General features: G+C 38.1%; 1 protein-coding gene across 30 annotated transcripts in view; it reads left to right on the top strand.

Moving 5' to 3' along the window:
* Positions 1 to 22,078, top strand: part of nrxn1a (neurexin 1a) — a 1,341,442-nt gene that overhangs the window by 895,880 nt on the left and 423,484 nt on the right. For 2 of the 30 annotated variants that reach the window (XM_078404813.1, XM_078404812.1), the window contains exon 1: positions 5,384 to 6,179. The exons of the other annotated variants lie outside the window; for them this stretch is intronic. In XM_078404813.1, the coding sequence (XP_078260939.1) occupies positions 5,930 to 6,179 (250 nt within the window). In that variant the 5' untranslated portion in view covers positions 5,384 to 5,929. Of the gene's footprint in view, positions 1 to 5,383; positions 6,180 to 22,078 lie in introns of those variants that run through there. 30 annotated transcript variants of the gene reach the window in all.

The raw sequence follows: 22,078 nt of genomic DNA, 5'->3' as shown, positions 1-22,078 counted from the left end.
TCAGCCAGTGCTGCAATCTATTTCTTCCCTTGCTGCTCACAGCAGCCTATGATAAATCTCACCTGGAGGACGAAGGCACTGAGAACCTCCTTTATTCATGGAGAGCTGTACCTTCTCCTTCACTGAGTTCTCCAGCTAAAACATATGTTTTATTTGTGAATATCAGCGAAAAGTAAAGTCGTGTATACCTTCTGGCTACCAGCTCAATTTTAAAAATGAAACTTTTGAACTTATTTAGTGGGAATATGGAAGAATTGTAAAAGTTTAACAAAGGAGATTATTGTCTTAAAGTGTGTTCAATGTTAAAGAAAGAGAACAGGGCAAACAAATAGGTATAATGAACAGCGCTTTATCTAGCACCATGAAAACATTGATTGTAGCTACACTTTAACAAAAAAAAGTTTTAAATGAATAGTGAACATTTGCAACCATGGCCGTTTTAAAATGTCTCAATTGCTGTTAGCGGAATATCAAAGCTCTGGAGCAGCCATTACAAGACATCTGTGAACTGGGTGATCAAGGCATTCAGTTTTGTGTCCCCTCAACCAATTGGGTTATGAAGGGTGCAGATTTTGAACCATGTATGTTGGAAAAGATAATTCATTGTTGAATGAAAGGTTGAAGCTGAACTTAATCTGAATAAATTAAGGTGTGAAAAAGAGTAACAAATCAAGAAATGATTAATAATATTCCTAAAAGGCTATTTAAACTGGAATAACTTGAAATAATGTTTGACATGAGATGGAGAGGCTATTCTGCTCCTTGTGCCATTTCGTATGGTGGTTTTAGTTATACCTACAACATTTGCCAGAAAGTTCTTAAACTTGAATCTAGAGCCAAATAGAAGGATACTGTTGTGAAGTGAGTGTAAAAGTAACACAAACTAATTTGTCACAGCATTGTTCTTCATTATTTCCACTGAGCTCCGTCCAATTTACCCTTTTCTTTGCAGACTAAAATTATACATTAGTTTTCAAAAGGCTGATTTTTCTCCCTATTACATTTTGTGTCTGTTCAGTGAAATGACTTAATTGCTTGGTTTACCCATCTCTTTTTTCTCCTAAATCTTCCTTTAATTCATTAATATGTTTTGTTGTAGCAGAAGGGAATCAGTATCAATCCTGTCTCATGGTTATATTTGCTGTGATGATGTAACTTCCCAACCCAGACAACAAAAGGGAACTATGTGGCGGTAAATATCCAGGACCTAATAAGACATTTCCCACACATTAATTTTGGAATTGTGTCAATGGATCCAAGTTTGATGCATAATGCTGCATTGGTTGGACTTCTGAAAGTCAACATGAACCCTTGCTTCCAGCAGAAAGACCTATTTCAGTTTTAAGATGCAATATGCTATTGCAAAGAGGAAACCAATTGGTATTTTGCCCACTTCCCCTCTATAGTTTCCATCACCTGAGGCACACATAATACATATATCATTATCAACAATTAATTCAGATAAAATAATCTCACAGTACTTTCAAATGGGTTATGTATAATTGTATAAATTAGCCAAAATATCTTCCTTTATGATGTTTGCAGCCAAATTCAAATGTCTAAATGTAGGTTTGTCCAACTTAACTTTGTTTGCATTGCGTCTCTTCTGGGCTCTGCCCCTGACATACTTGCACAAGTGGAATTCAGGGTCTTGTATTTGCTCGAAATTTGCAGTAAAAGAGGAAAAAGCTGGTAGCACGCGGCTGGTCTGTCAGCATCTGTGAAAAGTGAAACTATGAATGTTTCACTTCAAAGACGAAGGGTCTTTAACCTGAAACATTAACTCTGTGTATCTTTGAACAAATGATTAACTGATTGTTGAAGCAGTCTGTCTGAATCAGATATTTAAATTGATCTGCTTTTCCCACCTTCTGGCTGGGAACGGTAAGACTTGAAGTTTGCAATTTTTTTGACTTGTGTTAATACATTCCCAGCTGGGGAATGTAAACCTGATTGTGTTCTGGAAATTGTATCAACAACAAGTGAATGTCATGTTCAGTTAAGTGCAAAACATTGATTTGTACTTTTATCCATTGTGGCTTGATGAGCATTAACTTCAATAGAGGGAATGGATCTTGCTTCTTTGAGACAACAATGACACTACTTTAGTGCATCCAAAAAGAAGTTGAGAAAACCTACTTTAATTAAAACCGATATTTCTTTTCTCAGTTTTATTCTCTCTTTAGGCTAAGTGTAGTTGACCGGACAGTGCTTCTTCCTCTTTGCCCTCTTCCCCACGGTCAGTACACACCCACACTTATCTGGGACAGACATGGAGGGCCTAGTTTACTGGCTAATTGGATCCTGGAGACAAACAGTGTGATCCAGACAGCAAATGTTTTCCTTGGATGTACTTAAGGGGCTCCACAATTGAAAAGCTCTTGACAGCTAACAATACTGGAGTGGAAATTTCTCCAGTTGTGAAAACTATTTTTGATTTTCACAGTTCATGTCTCTAACGTACAGAGGCAATTAAAACCTAAAGCAACATTAAATGATTTTTTTTTTAAAGTAATCTCCCTTCCGTTTTGATTCCTTATATTTGTCTTTAGTTCTCATGTTAAGTAATGGGTTCTTCTATGGCAATTTTCCTTCCATGTTCCACAGTAAATCCAGCGCTTCTGCATATAATATTACAAAACAAAACTACAAATATGGGATTTACTCATTGGCTGATCGTAAATGGTTCCAATCAAAATAATAGGCAGAGTTGCTGCCTTACCCAGGTTAGATCTTGACTATGGGTGCTGTCTGTATGGAGTTTGCACGTTCTCCCTGTGACAACGTGGGTTTCCTTTGGGTGATCGTGTAGGTTTGTACGTTAATTTGCTTCTCTAAATTGTCCCCAGTGTATAGTATAGAACGAGTGTACGAGTGATTGTTGGTCAAAGGGCCTGTTTTCATGCTGTATCACTAAACTAAACTAAGCTAAAAGGCAGCACGATCCAGCCCACAACCTGCAAGTATTATTTACATTAACACCGTTAAAGCACATTGTAATCTCATTCTGAAATGTTGATTGTTATGAATATTGTAGCATCTCTTGATGACATGACATTTCATGACGTCACAAACATGATATGCCGATAGTTTATTGTTTGCTTTTTCCGTTTGGCTGAAAGGTTAAGTTGTGGCCAGTAGAGGACTCAAATCCTCTTTTCTCCAATAATCATCAAACAGGTCCGGCAAGAACTCAAATAACCTTTCATTATCAATTCAGAAACAACAACACCCCTAATATTCATCTGTTACTATTAGAATTTTTTTTTAATGAGTTTTTACACTAAAAAGTGCCTCGGAAGTACCAAGCCAACTAAAAGTTCAACTGAATTTTCCATTTTGTCTCAGTTATACAGCAGTTTTAGAAGTATGAATATCACTCTTTCATTTCAGCCAGATATACCAATTTTCTTATGCTTTATTTCAACCAGACTGTTTATTTGTTCTGAAGTCAGCTAAAAGATAAATAGAACATACAAAGCCAGATTTTAACAAAAATTATTATATTTAAATACATAACGAGGTGATTGTATTCAGTCTTGATCAAGTGCCACACATTAGAAAACAGTGGGTATTTTGAATCAGTGCAGAATTACCAGCATGTTGGAAGAGAGAGAAACATACTGTACAAAGTTGAGTGGTTAATTCACAGTCTGGAAAAGGCTGCAAATCAATGTATAGATTTGTTTTGGGGGAGAAATTAGTTGAGCTATATTTTTAATAAAATTGGTTCAAAATTAAATTTTCATAGTACAACAGCTGAGTGGTTGAGTTACCAGACTCTCATCTAGAGCTCTGCACTATTGATCCAAAGACAGGAGTTCAAATCCCTCCATGGTAGTTATGGAAGTTAAATTTATTTGGGTAATCTTTAAAAAATCAAAAAAAATCCAACTAATTTGGTCATAAAAAGTAAATAAGACAGCAGATATTAGATTTCTCCTCTGCTTAATGGAGTGTCTTAAAGTACTCTCTATTTCTTAATCAGTTGCTCATGCCACTTGCAATAGGAGTTTAAGAAGACGTTAACGAGATGCTCCACTCACCTGACAAGAGGTCCTCTGGTCTTTTCAGTGGTTCGTCCATGTCAATGTCAAAGTAAATAAATTGCTGGGCTGTGAAGTAAACTCTGAATTTCAAATGGACTGTGTGCTGCAGCAGGATGAAATGCTTTTGAGTCTAACACGTCAAAGTGTATGTTTGTTTCAATCCAGGGGATGATCTACCTGTATTTTTAATAAAATTTAGTCCCAGTGCTCACATCTAGATGTATTCCCACTAGAGCCCTTGACACGCTATTGTGTTTTCCAGAGCATGGCTTAATGGAACTGTTTTAAGTTTGCACACTGTTGAGTTTAAATACTAAGAAATGTACTGAATTTAGAAGATTAAGAGCTAAAAAAATAAATGTCATTGTCAGGGCTTGGATGGCATTTAGATTTGCTTCAGTTACAGTCCGTGTGATTGAGAAGGGATTTAGCGTCACAACCTGGAGCAAATGTATTAAATTCAACCTATAGTATTACAGAGACATTAATGTTGACCTGGTCAGCCCCTTTGTTGTAGTTTTATTTAGAATGCAATACAGTAAATACATTAATTTGCAGATTTAGTGTTTTCTATTGCACGTCAGTGCAATGAATAACAATACCCCTGAGAGATTGTTGATATCGCAAACACCTGTCAAGATAAACACATCTTTCTCAGGAGAGATTTAGTTCGGCAGAATCCATATAGAAAAGATACAAAACAATAAAGGGGGATTTTTAAGAAACAGAATTTTAAGAAGTGAACAAAATGTCTTTTCTTTTATCCAAAGAAAATGCCTTTCAGTGATTGTTCCGTTTTATTTCTTGCATTGTCTGCCACTGTTTTCGAGCTGAGTCTTTGAATATTTGTCATTTGAAGGGGAGAGAGGTGTGTGTGTGTTTGTGGAGATGACTGTGCAATGAGAGATCACAAAAGATGATGGACGAGTAGTTAGTGTCGAGGCATATTTAGCAGCTGGGGATTGAGCACCTGGTGGACCGTGCTGGGAGCTTCCTGGCCAATTACAACAGTGGCTGCCTTCGTTCAAAAAATGTAAAGGACTGAGGATATTGGGATCTCTGAATTGTCTTCCTGGGGGAGAATGAGCATTTTCATTTCATGATTTGACCATGCTGTACGTGTCAGGAAACACTGCAAGTGAACATTATAAGCTATTCACCCTTCAGTTTCACTGTGGTATTTGCACGTCTTTGTTTCCTTTTTTTAAAATAAAGGCACCATTAAATATCCCAGAGTATTTCAGTTTCCCTGTTTTAAAATAGTCTCTTCCTCTGCAATGCATCCAAGCTTCAGCGATTTGCTGTTTGGAGGCTGCAGATTTGCATAGCCTTCTCACCAGCATGGTCTGTTCCCGGTCCTTTCACAAGTGTACACAATTCAGTGAGGAATATCCTGTGCCATTATTCTCTCCACCCTGACTTCTGTGTTCGGATTGGAGCGCAGGCTATTTGTTGGGTGCTTTGATCTCGCACAGTGCTGTGCTGTGTGCTACATTTTTTTTCTCCCCAGCCTGTAACTGGATTGAGGAAGCATTTTAATTTCCCTTTCAGCATTGTGAAGTGCCATCCTGTAAAATTTAAATGATGCTGAATACCCAGTGGAGGATGATGATGTGCCTTATGTAGGGACAGAGAAAAAACAAACCCTCAGCATTCTCAGTCTTGGATCTATTGGAGTATTAACATACAAGAACCTGGTAGCTACTGCTGGAAATGCAGGTAGTTATGTTTTTCTAGCTGGGAACAGGCTCACTGCACAGACTGGATATTTAAAATATGCTGTGGATTTCCTAGCAGAAGAGGACAGCAGTAATAGAAAACTGTGGGGCAGACTTGGAAATGATGGGCTATGTACAGTTGTGACATTTGTTACATGGGGGATGCAAATCTTTTTCTCAGGGAGCATCATGAACCCGAGAGCAACAGTGAAGTCCAGCATTGAAACTATTACAACCTGTGTTCATTTGGCATTTTGGATAGTTCTTTTGACTTTCAGCTGTTTTTTTGGCGTGTCATGGAGTGCTTCGAGCTTAGGTGCAGCTCACCATAATCACCATTTTCATGGCAGCAAACACCATTCAGTGCCTATTGCTATATACAGGTCGCCTGCCTCACTGCAAAGAGGACATGGTGGGTCTTTGCTTTTTACTTATCTTCTAATTCTTCATTTAAATGCCATTTTAATGTAAAGTCTGCACTTAAAGCCTCGTGAGTTTAAGATAAGTTTTGCGATTGCCAGTGATATAATCTCATTGTTAAGAAGCTGCAAGTAAAAAAATTCTAAATCCAAAATATTTAATTGTCGTAATTGAGCTGATACTTCAAAATCAGTTGCAGCTTAATATTGAAGTGTTTTGATCTGCATTCTATAAAAAATGATTGATGTATGTAGAAAAATAGAAAACTTAAAATTGCTGTTCATATTCTATACCATTTCACTATCATCCTTTGTTTTCTGTTTTATAAATTTAGCTCAGAGTTTGACATCATGGCAGTGGAAATTTCAATTACCCACATTTAATTATTATTTAGAAATCTATTTTAAGGATGAAATAGTGAATTGTTCTGAAATTCACTTCTCGCAATTTATACCTAATCAAGTTGGTAATGCCATCCCGAAACAACAATATTAGTTAAAACCAGGAACTAAAAAGATCTAAGTGTTCCTCACTCTGTCATCTCACATCTTGGTGCACTTTGTGATTGTTGGAGCATCATTATTTGTTCCCTGTTCTCAGACTTGCAACTAAAACAACTGACTACACAATGCACGGCAGCTAATATTTTTCGAAATAAATGGAAACCTAATGGTTGTTTAGTTCCTGCAATTTAAAATAAATTTGAATGAAAGAGAGAATGTACATAATTTTAAGCCGTGTTACAATCGAACTGCTCCCACGATCTTAGTATAACGGCAGCTGAGACATTGGCTTTCTTTCACTAGTGAAACATGCAGCTGCTGATTGGAATATATTGGTTCATCCTTCTTCATTTTCTCTTCATTCCATGCCTCATTTAAACCATCATCCCATGCCACCACTGAGGTGACAAACACAGATCTAATGCTTAACCTTTGCATACTTGCACAGGTTGACCCTGTTTGGATGATTAGACATTAGAATCTAATTTGATCTTTGTTATTGAGTACTCTTCTTGAATGACAAAAAAGCTTAAGAAATGTGAAATGAATATTTTTAAAAAGGACTGTCCCTCATGGATTTAATTTTCCAAATTATTTCACAAAGCTCAAGATATTAGTTGTGCAATGTAATACTTGTATGTATGTTTACATTTTTAATTGTCAGTGTATTGAAATGTAGGTGATATTCAATAAAACTAAAATAAATATGTAATTTTTTTTTAATTTATAATTTACACATCCTAAAGCATTAACATGTTATAATTTATATAAAAAGCATCACCAGTGAAATACAGGCAATTTTAGTGCTCTTTGTCTTGCATACTGCCAATTGTGATTTCTTTTATATCGTCTATACCACTGCCTCCAATGTTTCGGCAAAATATGTAGTCTTTGATGTTGTCGGTAGAAAATCTACTCCACTGTTATCACAAGCGGAACAATGTTGGTAGATTTTTGATAAGCATCTGAATACAAGCTACAATGCCCTGAAATGAACACAAGACTCATTTGTTACACTAAATAAATAACGGCAGTGTATTTTTACATGCCTGTGACTGTACTCCCTCCTCAACCATCTAAATAACTATTGTATATGACTTAAATAACTAATGGCTATTAATATTTTTGTTTTATACATTTTTGCAGATCATGTATTCTGTCAGTAATTGATTTTGACTTAATTATTTTTAAAGATGAAATAAATACCACATTGATAACAAGGTATCTTAATGTGCCCAGTAGCATTTTTAACAAAATGGCAATTTATCATTTTTAATATGTTCAAGATCAGGTCGGTACAGATTTAAAGGCCAGAAACATAAATTTGTTTAGCATGTGATTATAGAAGTCACAACTGAATTAATGACTCAGGTCTGTGAATGAAATTGCCTTCGTTCTGCATTTCTCTGTTCATGCTGTTTGTTCAATTTGATCATGATAATCTGAACTGAAAATATTTGTAGAGCAATACTGCTTTTAATTTCTTTGTTTGTCAAGTTTTGTTATACACCATAACTGGGGAATCTCCCTTTTAACTCTTTCCAGTACTTTAACTAGTTAAGTGAAGAAACTTAATTTGTCTTTTAAAGTGTCATTTTGTTACATAGATTGGAAAGTTAGCTTGAGAGAAGAATAATTATTAGAGTGCTACAAATTATGGTGAATTTGATTATTTTCTTCTGAAAGGCAATCAAAGAGAGATGTTGAACTAAATATAAGGAGATGCATATATGGAGATTTTAACATGAATGGAAAGCTATTTGTTGTCCTCCATAGTATGTTAGTACACTGCCAAAGATTAATATTGTCACAGAATGCCATGAGATAGAGGCAAATGGCCTCATATATTTTAAGCATTGTGTGCAATGCTGTGCCAGTCATTTGATAGTTTACAGCATCACATATGGTCATTATCCTGGTGATTTGCTTCATGACATGCTTGATCATTTCATTAGAATTTTAACATATAATTCTGGTTTGGCATTTCCTATCTTTTTGTCCTGGTGTTATATTAAATTATAGGTCTTAGCGTGACTTAAGATATTAATCTTATAAATTGCCAAATTTTGCATTTTGCCAATGACATTATGAAGAAGGAGTTTGTATTGTACAACTGTAAATATAATATTATATTAACATTCTTAATACCTTTCTAATGGAGCCATTGCCTACCTTTTGAGCTCTTGAGTAATTTGATTTGACAGTGTCTTCTTCAATGGGGCACCAGAATTGTGCAAAAAGCATATTTTGCCCTTAATAATCCAGTTCTTAAAGAAATGTGTTTGACTGATGTAATCTCCTAAAGTTACCTCGATTTTCAAAATAATATATGTATTTCAGATTCTCTAAATCATTCAGTATCTGAAAGTAGAATAAACCTGGAACATTCCAAAATGTTCTGAAATCAATGCACAAAAGAAATGAACTCTTTGCAATAATGCTACATCCAATCGATAGATGGGTAACCACGGGTTCCTAAATTTAAATCATTGCCCTGATTGTTATTTAATTTCACCGTTTTTCAGCGGTCAGGATTTTCTCATTCATTTCCATACCACTAGAGGGTGTCTTTCCCAGCAATGACAGCACAAGGGAGAGAAGTGCTTGCAGATGTCCTACTTAAATTAGCAATGTTCTCAGCCAATCATAAATTAAGTCTGACAGCAGATCCTAGTAAGAGACTGCATGTGTGAGGTAATTCAAGATGGGAGTGGTGGATTTCAAATATAAGAATAGTGTTCTGGGGAACAAGATAAGTGAACATGCCAAACTGTACATTCCATGTTGCTGCTTCTCAAAATGCCCAAAAGATGAATATATTCAATAACAATTTTCAAACCCAAAACTTAATCAGTATTTCTTTACACAATTACCTCCTTAACATTCTGTGCCACATTTGTGTATATTATTTGATCAGCAGTCCTGAATTGGACATTGACCAAACAAAATATCAATATTCGATTTACTTGAAATAAATGTGAGATTTTTTTGATTACTTGTCCCATCTGTTTTCGTTTTTCTTCCAGTGGTTATTAAAAATCCAAAGCAAAAGAACAAAGACCATTCGCAAAATAGTCTACATTGACAATAGCAAGGGAGAAGGGGCGGCGAATGAGATCATTGTGCTTGTGTTTCTAATGTCTAAACATGGAGGGTATTTCACAGATTTGAAGGAAAAAGATGTTTGTTTGAAGTTAGGATCTGGTAAGTTTAGTTCTGATTTCAACATTGAGGCGATACAGATAGGAGAAAGCATTAGAAAAACAATAAGCAAAGTTCAGAGACCCATTATTGATAAATAGAGAGATGGGAGAGGTTGATAAGCAGAGAGGATATCGACTGAATGGGAGAGCATTATTTCAGTTGATAGGGTGTGTTTTACCGTTCGGTCCCAGAGGCCAATATATATTTGAGAGAATTCTGCATGAATTGTGGTGTCGCTGGAGAAAACTGCACTGTGGTCATTTATACTTTAATATGAGGTGTTATGCTTTTCTACTGAGGTGGAAATTATTTGAAGTAGAATAGGGCACTTCTCCTGGCATACTGGAAAATTTGTCTTTCCCTTGACAGTCATCATCAAAACTAATTAACTGGTCATTAATACTGCTGGCTTAGATGTCACCTTTCTGAATGGCTGCTGCATATGCCAATATAATCACGACTAAACTTCAAAAGCAGATTAACCAAGTGGCAAGTGTTTTAGAATTAGAACAATCCCAGGCCCGAAAGATTCTGTGAATGAAGAATAACTAATTTGGTGCCTTTAAAAAAAAAAAGAGCAATTAGTTGGACTTAAAAAAACCACCGTTATTTTAAGAACTGAGTGAAATAAGATATGAATCGTTCCACTGAAGGGCATGATTGAGATCAAGACATCATGTGAGGATTAGAATTGTGAGAAGGGAAGACATGTAAATGTCATTGATAATTTTCCAAACAATGACAAACGACCACCAAGAGCAGAGTTGAATAAAGGATATTCCAAAATCGCCAGGTGAATAGTTAGACTAAAAAAAAAACATGCTGCAAAAAATTCATTGTCTCTGATGTACTAAAATGCCTCAAAGCACTTTTATTCCTCTTGGAAATGTATACGTACATTTGAAGGATTAGTTGTAGATTTGGTTTGATCGAGCAGGGAATCTTCCTTACAGAGGTCATGGAAAAAATTAAAATCACATCGGTATCATAGGAGTCCAATTAACATTGAGTGACATTGCATCTGTTAGAATTTGCCTGGTACCTCATATACAGCCAAAATGGCAATAGGATATTGGAGACATTCAATGTTTTCTAACTATTCCACTTTATTTCAGAATAGTAGGGAGGCTCAAAATATTTACTTAAGTCTTGAGGGCAAAAACCAAGATAGAAACATTAACTGATCATATGTCAATAGCTAATTTGATAAAGCACAAAAAATGCACTTTTGTTTTCTTGTCTCAAGAATAAGAAAGTGTCATCCTCTACCTGTTCCCCCTTGGTCAATTAATCCGCCGTCATGGTCTCAACTTCCACTGCTTCGCCGATGATATCCAGCTCCTCATCTCCACCAAGTCAATCTCCACCACCACACACTCTACACTGACAAACTGCATCACTGAAATAAAATCTTGGCTTCAATCAAATTTCCTCAAACTCAACTGCAACAAATCTGAAATCATCATCATTGGTCCAAAAACGCTCACCAAATCCACCCAAAACTTCATCCTCAATATTGATGGTCTCCCAGTATCTACCTCCCCTCACATCCGGAATCTTGGAATCATCTTTGATCAAACCCTCTCCTTCGACAAACACATCAAACACATCACAAAGACAGCCTTCTTCCACCTCAAAAACATTGCCCGTCTCCGTCCATCCCTCTCCTCCACAGCTGCAGAAACCCTCATCCACGCCTTCATCACCTCCCGTCTGGACTACTGCAACAGCCTCAAAAATCATCAGTAAACTTCAATACATTCAAAACTCCGCTGCCCGTCTACTCACCCACACCCCGATCCGTGACCATATCACCCCCGTCCTTTACAAACTCCACTGGCTCCCCATCCCCCAGAGAATCCAGTACAAAATCCTCCTCATGACCTACAAAGCCCTCCATAACCTGGCCCCATCCTACCTGACTGACCTCCTCCACAGGCACACTCCCACCTGCACCCTCCGCTCTGCTGCTGCCAATCTCCTATCCCCCCCCATCCAGACCAAACTCAGATCGTGGGGGGACAGGGCTTTCTCCATCGCTGCTCCCACCCTATGGAACTCACTACCCCAAACCGTCAGAGACTCCTCCTCACTCACCACATTCAAAACATCACTGAAGTCTCACCTGTTCAGTACTGCCTTCAACCACTGAAGGTCACCTCACCTTCTGTCTCTTTTCTCTGTTCGTTTACTTATTTATCTATTTATTCACTTCCCTATGTTCTTTAAATCCCTGTAAAGCGTCTTTGAGTGTATGAAAAGCGCTATATAAATGTAATGCATTATTATTATTATTATTATTATTATTATTGATGTTTGAGAGGGATGTATCAAATATAATGTGCACTTTTGTTCTTTTTGTATAGCTATATTGCAAAGACACATCAGGCAAAATTAGCAATGCCATATTATGGAATTAATCCACAAGCATAATTTGACATGATCATTGTAGAGACAAGGAACTGCAGATGCTGCATTGTAGAAAAAGTCACAAAGTGCTGGAGCAACTCAGTGGGTCAAACAGCATCTCTGAGGAACATGGAGAGGCTACACTTTATTTCGGGATCCTTCTTCAGACATGATTATTGCCAATTTGTAGCTGCAAATACGAATATAATTTATTCTCTGTTGTACATGTGTTCAGTGGTATTCAGCACCTTCTTTAAGGGCAATGTAAAAAGGGTTGACAATCCATTGAAAAACTGTTGGTTTATCTTTTCTGACTATTAATAGACTTTCATTTTGGTGCTTTCAGTCCGCCTTGTTCTGTCAAGGTGAATTAGAGATCTGTTCCTGCTTAAAATTTTTGCCTGCAAACATGGCCGATCTAATGTTTAGTTTAGTTTAGGTTATTGTCACGTGTACCGAGGTACAGTAAAAAGCTTTTGTTGCGTGCTAACCAGTCAGCGGAAAGGACTCGTCCTTGATTATGCTGCTGCCCTTGCCGAGGCAGCATGAGGTATACGTGGAGTCAATGGAAGGGAGTCAATGGAATGGGCTTTGTTTTGAAATTAGGGATGGCTAGGAAAATAAGTAGAGAGCACCGAATCTAGGGAATCACTCCCTGGTCCAGGGAATCACTCCCTGAATGAGGTGATAGGTGCAGTTTGTCTTTAGAGAACAGATATGTTAGAAAATGGGTTGCAGGACCATTGTAACTCCCTCTGACTTAATTTGCTTTTTCATATCCAGAGTCATGATGGCAGCAGCCCACACATGTCCAACAAACTGTGACAGTAGGACATCATTTGGAGTTCTACTATTATATTGAAATGGTGTGAGGCTTCTGCTTGTGCTGCAATAAAGAGCTGAGATATTAGCCATCAGGTGTACATCTTGGTGGTCTTCGTAATGGTTTTGGAGACTGCTTCCTGCTCCATGTTGGAATGGTTGAGTTCCAAACTCTGCTCGGGTTTTATGCCAGGTTCATACTGGACACTTTGCTGGTGCTTTTCCAGAACAACTAGCATTTTTTTCACATCTTTCTTTGTCTTTGCCTGTATCATAATCCATCTAATTTGGCGCCTGAGTTCACTCCAGCAGGATTATTGTGTGACTTTCCTCTCCAGTTACCCTTGCCTCCTAACTACGCTCATCATGAGAGCTATTTCTATTTCAAGCCCCTACTCCAAAATATGCATCTGAACTGAACTGTGTTACAAATGGAACATTGAGTGATGCGTGTCCATTGATCGACATATTGCTGATATTGGATATCTAATACGAGGGTAACAAATGTTACATTAGTAACCAATGATGTTATCAGCAACCTCAGTCTAAAGGGGCTGTGGAATAAGAAAAATATTACATATGTGGGCATCCTTGCCTCCAGCAGGCTTTACTCCCACTAGACACCATGGACTCAGCAATGGGTCTTTTTAATCACCATCACCATTTCCTCAAGGATACTTGAAATGTATAGGGCCCCTCACCACATGATTTGCTGCTTCTTCCAGTTGTTTCTTCTCTTGTAAGAAAGATAAGTATATCTGTGGATAACATGCAAAGCATTTGAAATGAAATGGCTGTTGAATTGACTATCTTTCAGTGTTTCTAAGCTAAACATTAATATTGGGTGCTAGTCTTGATTGGCACAACTTGTCAAGAGGTGACTGATTGAGGTATAGCTGGTTGAGCAGTGGCAGAAATGTAGCACACTTGATGGAACATAGCATTTCAAGATGTGTTCACTGGGCTTGGGTACTCATGTGAAATCATCACATTTCCAAGACTGTATCCCTTTCAGCCATTGACCATTACAGCCTGTTATTCCCAAAGACTTCACATTGGTCTGAATGGCTTCTGGCTCCTAAGTTTACAGGTGATGCATCCTCTTCCTCTACCACCAAAACCTCCTGTGATTTGTCTGAAAACAAATACACAATACAGAATAGAATATACAGAATAGTGAAAGGCTTGGATGAAGTGGATGTGGAGGATGTCTCCACGTGGGAGAGTCTAGGACAAGAGGCCATAGTCTTAGAATTAAAGGAGACTCTTTTAGCAAGGAGATGAGGAGAAATTTCTTTAGTCAGAGGCTGGTGAATCTGTGGAACTCTTTGCCACAGAAGGCTGGAGAGGTCAAGTGAGTGGATATTCTTAAAGCAAAGATAGATAAATTCTTGATTAGTTCGGATGTCAGAGGTTATGGGGAGAAGGCAGGAGAATGGGTTTAGGAGGGATAGATAGATTAGCCATGATTGAATGGCGGAGTGGACTTGTTGGGCCGAATGGCCTAATTCTGCTCCTATCACTTATGACCTCATGACCTTATAAAACCTGCTCTTTCCATGTCCGCATGCTTCACTGTTTTCCCAGGTTAAAGTCTTTTATATAATGGCTGCCGCTATCCACTCCAGCATCAGTGTAAATTCCCTTCAAGTACCAACCTTTAAATAGTGTGATTTAGTAATGATTTTGACACTCTTCTGATGTGTGCGGGGACTGCCAGCTGCATGCAAAAATAATCATAATGAAGAGGCTGTACAAAATTGGCACGCTGCCTGTATTATGCTATACAAACTCTGGTTAATTGTTTATCACGAACCCAGCATTACTTTTGGAAGGCTATCCAATTTAATTACTGTTCAGTTAGAATGTAGCCGTGCTTGCATTTTCACCGGCTGATGAGTGGCTTCTAATGCTATAAAAATATGTCGATGTTTCAACCAATCCTATCTTATTTGATCAGTTCTTTTCACGATGCTATGTGGTAATGGATCAAGGCGGGAACAGAACAGAAAGGTGCTGAAACATTCCATTTACTGTGCGGAAATAAGGACTTGAAAATCTAAAATGCTTTCCATCAACACAAATACATTGGTACAAACATTTTGGAACCACCGAGCTGACATAGGATGTATTTTGACAAATAATTCAGGCTTTAAGTTGATCATAACTATTGCTTCTGAGGTTACTTGAATAAAGTGCTTTGCAGTTCGCTTTCCCTTGTCAGTGTATTTCTTTTGATGCTCTTCCTGGGAAGGCCTCAGGGAGTTATTGGGTTTTATTTTTGCCTTTGGAAAAGAAATTATTTCTGTATGATACCAGTAGTTCAATCCGCTTTAGTTTTCACAATGGATGTAAATCAAACTGGATTCTTGACTCCTTGGAACAGCACCAAGATAGGCTGCTTTTTGGTGGCAAACTGAGAGTGAAATATTACAATTTGCAGCAACTATATTAATTTACCATTTCTGTGGAAAAAAACACAATTTTTAGAATTAGTGCAAGACTGTCAAAGCTGATGCCTCCCCCATCCCGTGAGTCGTGATGTTGGATTAAAGCATTGAAGACTTTGTAATGTTGTTAATGTTGCCACAATGTTAAAGTGGGAAAACCAAGATAATGGTCCAGTGACCTGAGAGACCTGGAGATGGTGTGCCCAAGTAAGCAAAGTGCAGTTGGGTCTCATTACCATTGCTGTTGCTTTTAAGTCAGTCATGGAGGTCAAAGGAAAGAAGAATGATAAATGAGTATCTTCGGTGCAACAATGTTGTCCCAGTGTTGGAAGTCATCAATAATAAATTTGGAGATGGAGACCAAAAAATCTTTGTATATTCTTCTTAATACTGGAATACAGTTTGTTCCATTGTTCTCCATATTTTCTGAATTTGTTGATTGTGGACGTAGCAGAGGGACTATTTCCTGCATTTGCCAATATATAAACAGCCACTGAGGAGGAAACATTTCCACCCTTCCCTGTTTGAGCGAGTTGTAAAATTGTTTTTACTATTAGACTTGTGTTTCCATTTCTCCAGTCTAAAAAAGCACTGAATGCAGAGGGAAGGGATTTCAAAATCAAAAACAAAATCTGCAGATGCTAGAACTCTGAAATATAAAGTGAAGAAGGAAATTTAGGTTTACTGCTTTCAAAAAGAATGAATTTGCTCCCACAGTCTGTCGGTCGCATTATTTTTGGCTCATTTAAACTCTGCCTTTGAGGCACCTTTTTTATGTTTAATCGCAGTTCAGAGGTTATTTTTGTGTGGGTCTTAATTAGGAAGACAAGATGATAGTGATTTACAAGAATATGCATTTGATGAGGGACCAGCTTTTCGTGACTAGATAATTTATGACTGCTGTTTTTTGGTCTCAAAATGAACCTTTCTGCTGATCCAGTCACTTAATATTATCACAAAATACTTCAGTCTATTCCGCAGAAACTGACAAGTTCAGCGATTGGCTTTCAGTGTGATGCCACAGAGAATGGCTCACCAATTAACTGACACTTTACAACAATGAGAAAATACCGTGCACCTGCTCAATACATGTTTTTGTTCTTGCACTAACTCCAGGGCTCCAAAACAAAAAATAAGGACAGGGAAGTCTTAGTATCTGATTTATAGAAAAATGATTAAAAAAATATTGGAACATTTATTTATTCTATAAGAGACATAATTTTAATAGCCATTATTCCCTGATAAACATTTAAAAATAAAGCACAATACTCTTCCATAGATTCATTAAGATGTGTGCCACTAGAATATTTCCACTCTATCAATATCTGCAAATTCTTTTGCAAACTTGATAAAAACTAAAATTGGCTTAATATAGAGCATATTGTGGCTATTTCCAGCTATCATAGTGCTTGTTGGAAGAGTCGGTTCCAAGCTGTACATAGCTGCACAGGGTTTCATCTGTCCAAAACTCCGTAAGTGATGTCAACATTAGTTCACCGTCCAAAATTTACCTCCAGTGTGATTTAAAAAAAAATCTCCACTGGTCTGAAAAATGGCAGTTTTTACTCATTCGCAGAACAACCAAGATTTACAAAAAACTGAACTCTTTGCCCTCAGTGTGACCTCCTGCAACATTAGATCTGGCAGGATGCATTTGGCAGTTTTTCTGTGCCTATGCGTTTCAGATCCGGGTCATTGCTAGTTGCTGCTGATCTTGTTTGCTCCTGACTTCTGGAACTATAGATCCTAATGTACATGGAACTTCCTCAAATTGCATGAAGGGGTCCCGCAATGTTATTGTAACACCTTTTAATGAAGTAATATAATTTCTAAGCTCCAATATTCATGCTGAATCATTAATAGAAATAGTTGAAGAAATAGCAGAGGTTATACTTCATTATGCAAATCACAGATTGAAACCACTGTAATGGCTATTTTTGATTATTTTAATACATTTCTGTTTACCACTGAAATTTGCACAGACTTAACTAACCACAAAACTCCCAAAATTCACTCAAAATCAGCACGTGCCCTCTCTGCCTTTCCACTGCCTTTCCATCAAGAAGATTAAGAGGCAGGGGAAAGAGCAAATACCAACAGTGCCTGGAGGCCAAAGGTACAATTTGTGATTGCAATTTCACCAGAAGGAAAAGGTGATGTGTTTTTGACATAATCTATAGAAAGACATATGTTTTATTTGGAACTTTGCAGTGCAAATGTGTACTTATGAAGAAGTGCAGACTCGAGACCATGATTTGGAGATTAGTTCCTAATTGAGGCTATTGCCAGTAACGAATGTGGGAGCAATGATTCATCTATAATGGCATTCGTAATTATGCAAGGTTCCTCTGTTTCTTTGTCTTCAGTTTCACTTTACTTTATGGTCTTTGTTTTAATCTCATTCATGAAAGGATGATATTATCAGTGGATTATTCTTAAACAATTAATATAAAAGGATGAAGGAAGGAAATTATTCCATTCCTTCCCTGCTACAAACTGAAGTGCTTCGCAGCAATCTGAAATTAGCAGTTTGGTGGATGATTTTCCCATCCCATGGGGATAGGTCTGGCCATGACATGCAGCTGCTTTTCAGTGATGCAGTTTAGAATTTACCGGTGCGGAAACCTACAGGTGCGAACTTATATCTGGTACCTTTCCATATTGATCATCCCAGTCTGTTCTTGTCGATGCTTTAAACCCTAATAAATGAACAGAATTTCCATTAAAAAAAAATGTATTGCCTGCTTCCGTGTAGGTGAAAATCCTGATAAATGGTAATGCAATTAACAAGACTTTTAAGTAACGATCGAGCTGGGAATCTGAAAAGTAAACCCTCGGGAGTCAAGCAATAAAATAAAAAGTGGTATTTCAGGCATAATTCTACGAAGGAATTGAGATTCAAGCAATATTAATTGGAAAAAAAACTTTGGCAGAATACTGAGGAAAACATTGGCAGTTTACTATCTATAAATTCAGTGGTCATGTAAAGTGGGCATTTCTGATCAGTCACCAGAAACCAGTGGAAATTGAATTTAAGAGAGCTGTATGAGAGCAATCTAATAATGCATAGAATAAAACCTGTCCCCATTAGTTCACACTTAGTTCACACCAACAGTAAAGATATTAATATTAATGCTCATGCCACTACAATGTATGAACCACCATAGGTTTATTATTAGAATTTCACTGCCGTGCATTTTTGCCTTATTAATCTTGTGATTGATCTATTTTGGGTTATATCTTGCTCGTTTCACAGAGCTAGGGAGTAGATGGAGATATCTGCATTTAGTGATGGACTAAGCAGAGATTTTAGAATCCAAATCTAATGCCTGTAAAGTAAGAAATTTAATTAGGGGACTCTGGAAGCTGAAACACACAATTTCTACTTTTGTCTATTTATTCACAAAATGCTGGAGTAACTCAGCAGGTCAGGCAGCATCTCGGGAGAGAAGGAATGGGTGACGTTTCGGGTCGAGACCCTTCTTCAGACTGATGTCAGGGGGGCGGGACAAAGGAAGGATATAGGTGGAGACAGGAAGATAGAGGGAGATCTGGGAAGGAGGAGGGGAAAGGAGGGACAGAGGAGCTATCTGAAGTTGGAGAAGTCGACGTTCATACCACCGGGCTGCAAACTGCCCAGGCGAAATATGAGGTGCTGCTCCTCCAATTTCCGGCGGGCCTCACTATGGCACTGGAGGAGGCCCATGACAGAGAGGTCAGCCTGGGAATGGGAGGGGGAGTTAAAGTGCTGGGCCACCGGGAGATCAGTTTTGTTAATGCGGCCCGAGCGCAGGTGTTCAGCGAAGCTGAATTTGTTTAGAGTGAATTCTACTTTTGTCTGTTTGTGGGGAATCCATGAGAGGAATGAGCTTTTAATCATGTTTCCTGGAGATAGCACAGTGACAGCTCTCGTTGTGCACTTACATAAGCTAAAAATAAAGATATTTAAAATAAATTGTGCGACGGAAACAAAACCGTTCTCTGCTGTAGATATACTGGCATGAATTAGTTACATCTCTGAAATCGAGCACACAGGTTCTGTTCAAGAAAAACAAAATATTTAAGGCAATGGCAATCAACTGATGTGTCAAAGTAATACATGGTGCGTAATACAAAGAAACCAGGGCAGTGCAGTGGCACAGTGGTAAAGTTGTTGAGTGCCAGAGACCCGGGTTCGATCCTTACTATGGGTGCTATTTGTACGGAGATTGTACATTCTCCCTGTGACCACATCAGTTTTCTCCGGGTGCTCCAGTCTCCTCCCACATTCCAAAGACGTGCAGGTTTGTAGGTTAATTGGCTTCTGTAAAATTGTCCCTAGTGTGTAGGATAGAACTGATCTACAGGTGATCGCTGGTCGGCGTGGACTTGGTGGGCTGAAGGACCTATTTCCGCACTGTATCTCTAAACTAAAACAAAATCAGGACTGCGTGTAATTTTGTAATTCATGAAATACATTACGTGTAATACATTTCCTCTGGCCCTGTGATACTAACCTTTGATCCATTCCATTACTATCGCCTGGTATTTTTCATGCCCTTTGTTCTTAATCCTCCAAATTTTCAGGTTGATGCTTGTCCTCCATTGCTTGTCTGAAACATATATTAGGGCAACAACAGTGTATATTGTGTGGAACATATGTGATCAAAGATGAATTTCTTTCTCTCCCCTTGTGTCCTTTTAATTGGTTCTATTGAGCGATTTTTTACAGTGCAAACATTACCATGGTTGATCATCAGTGCACTTCACTGTGAAATTTGCTAATTATCAAAACTCATTTCCCAAACAAAATGCACTGAAGTCATTTCTGTCTTGTTCTTGCACTCCTACTTTTTAATATATGCAATTATAGAATTTAAAGTTTGTAAAAGCTATAGGTTTAAAAAAATATATTAATTCTTGTTCTGGAAAAATATGTCAAATCATAAAGCTTTTTCTGTTGTAGCCATGATATTCTATTCAATGGTTTAGACTTACATATTCTCTTAAAGACTATCAAAAAAAGTATTTTAAGCTGGTGATGTAGAAACAGTTGCTACACTTCAGAACTTTTTTATTGGCATAATGTATCATTATGGGGGGGGGGGGAGAAGAGAGGAGAGAAAAAGAAAGAAAGAGAGCAAGAAGGAAATAGAGAGAGAGCGAGAGAGAGAGAAAGGAGAGAGAGGGAGAAAGAAAGTGAGAAAGAAAGAGAGAGAGAGAAAGGAGGAGAGAGAGAAAGGAGAGAAAGAAAGAAAGAGGGAGAGAAAAGAAGGAAAGAGAGAAAGAAAGAAAGCGCGAGAGAGAGAGAAAGAAGAAGGAGAGAGAGGGAGAGAGTAAGAAGGAGAGAGAGAGAGAAAGAAGGAGAGAGAGGGAGAGAGAAAGAAGGAAAGAAATAGAAATATGGAGCGAGAAAGGAGAGTGAAAGAAAGAGAGAGAGAGAAAGAAAGAAGGAGGGAGGGAGAGAAAGAAGGAGAGAGAAAGAAGGAGAGAGAAAGAAAGAGAAAGAAAGAAGGAGAGAAAGAAAGAGATAGAAAGAAGGAGAGAGAGAGAGAGAGAAAGGAGAGAGAGAGAAAGGAGAGAGAGAAAGAAAGACAGAGAAAGGAGAGAGAGAGAGAGAGAGAAAGAAAGAAAGAGGGAGAAAGAAAGAGAGAGAAAGAAAGAAAGAGAAAGGAGAGAGAGAAAGAAAGAGAGAGACAGAAAGAAAGGAGAGAGACTGTCATAATCAGATGAAGAACCCAGCACAGCCCAAGGCTTGGTTCAGTTTAGTTTAATGTCACATATCCAAGATACCGAAAAAGTAAAAAGCTTTTGTTGCGTGCTAACTAGTCAATGGAGAGACAATACATGATTACAATCGAGACATCCACAGTGTACAAATACATGTCACAGGGAATAATGTGAATAATGGTCCAAAGGACATCTGAACCTCGCAGATCTCTGGGTGGGGGCCGACTTCGGGAGCTCCAGCAGCGTCTTCGTCCGCCCCAAATCGCGCGGCCTGTAATAGGCCGTGGGATTTTGCACCGCCCAGCAGGGGCTTCAATGTCGGGAGCCCGGACCGCCCCGACGTGGCAAGTTCGACTGCCTGACCGCGGGAGAAGACTGCAGGGAAGAGAAAGACATTCTGGCCTTCCATCACAGTGAGGAGGGACTGGAGGAGACTCACTGTGATGAATGTTTTTTGTTTTATGTTGGTTTTTGTGATTGTGTGTTTTATTGCTTTCTTTTTTATTGCCTCTCATTGTTGAATGTGGGTGACGTAATGTCATCCAAAAACATGTTTTTGGATGACAATAAAGGTTATTCATTCATTCATTAATGTTTAGTGCATGATAAAGCCAGTAAAGTCCGATCAAAGATAGTCCGACGGTCTCCAATGCGATAGATAGTAGTCCAGGACTGCTCTCTAGTTGTTGGTAGGATGGTTTGGTTGCCTGATAACAGCTGGGAAGAAACTGTCCCTGAATCTGGAGGTGTGTATTTTCACACGTATCTTTTGTCCGATTGGAGAGGGGAGGAGT

The sequence above is a fragment of the Rhinoraja longicauda genome, chromosome 9 (genome assembly GCF_053455715.1).
Source record: "Rhinoraja longicauda isolate Sanriku21f chromosome 9, sRhiLon1.1, whole genome shotgun sequence".
Taxonomy (NCBI): domain Eukaryota; kingdom Metazoa; phylum Chordata; class Chondrichthyes; order Rajiformes; family Arhynchobatidae; genus Rhinoraja; species Rhinoraja longicauda.
This window is presented reverse-complemented; position numbering and strand designations above follow the sequence as displayed.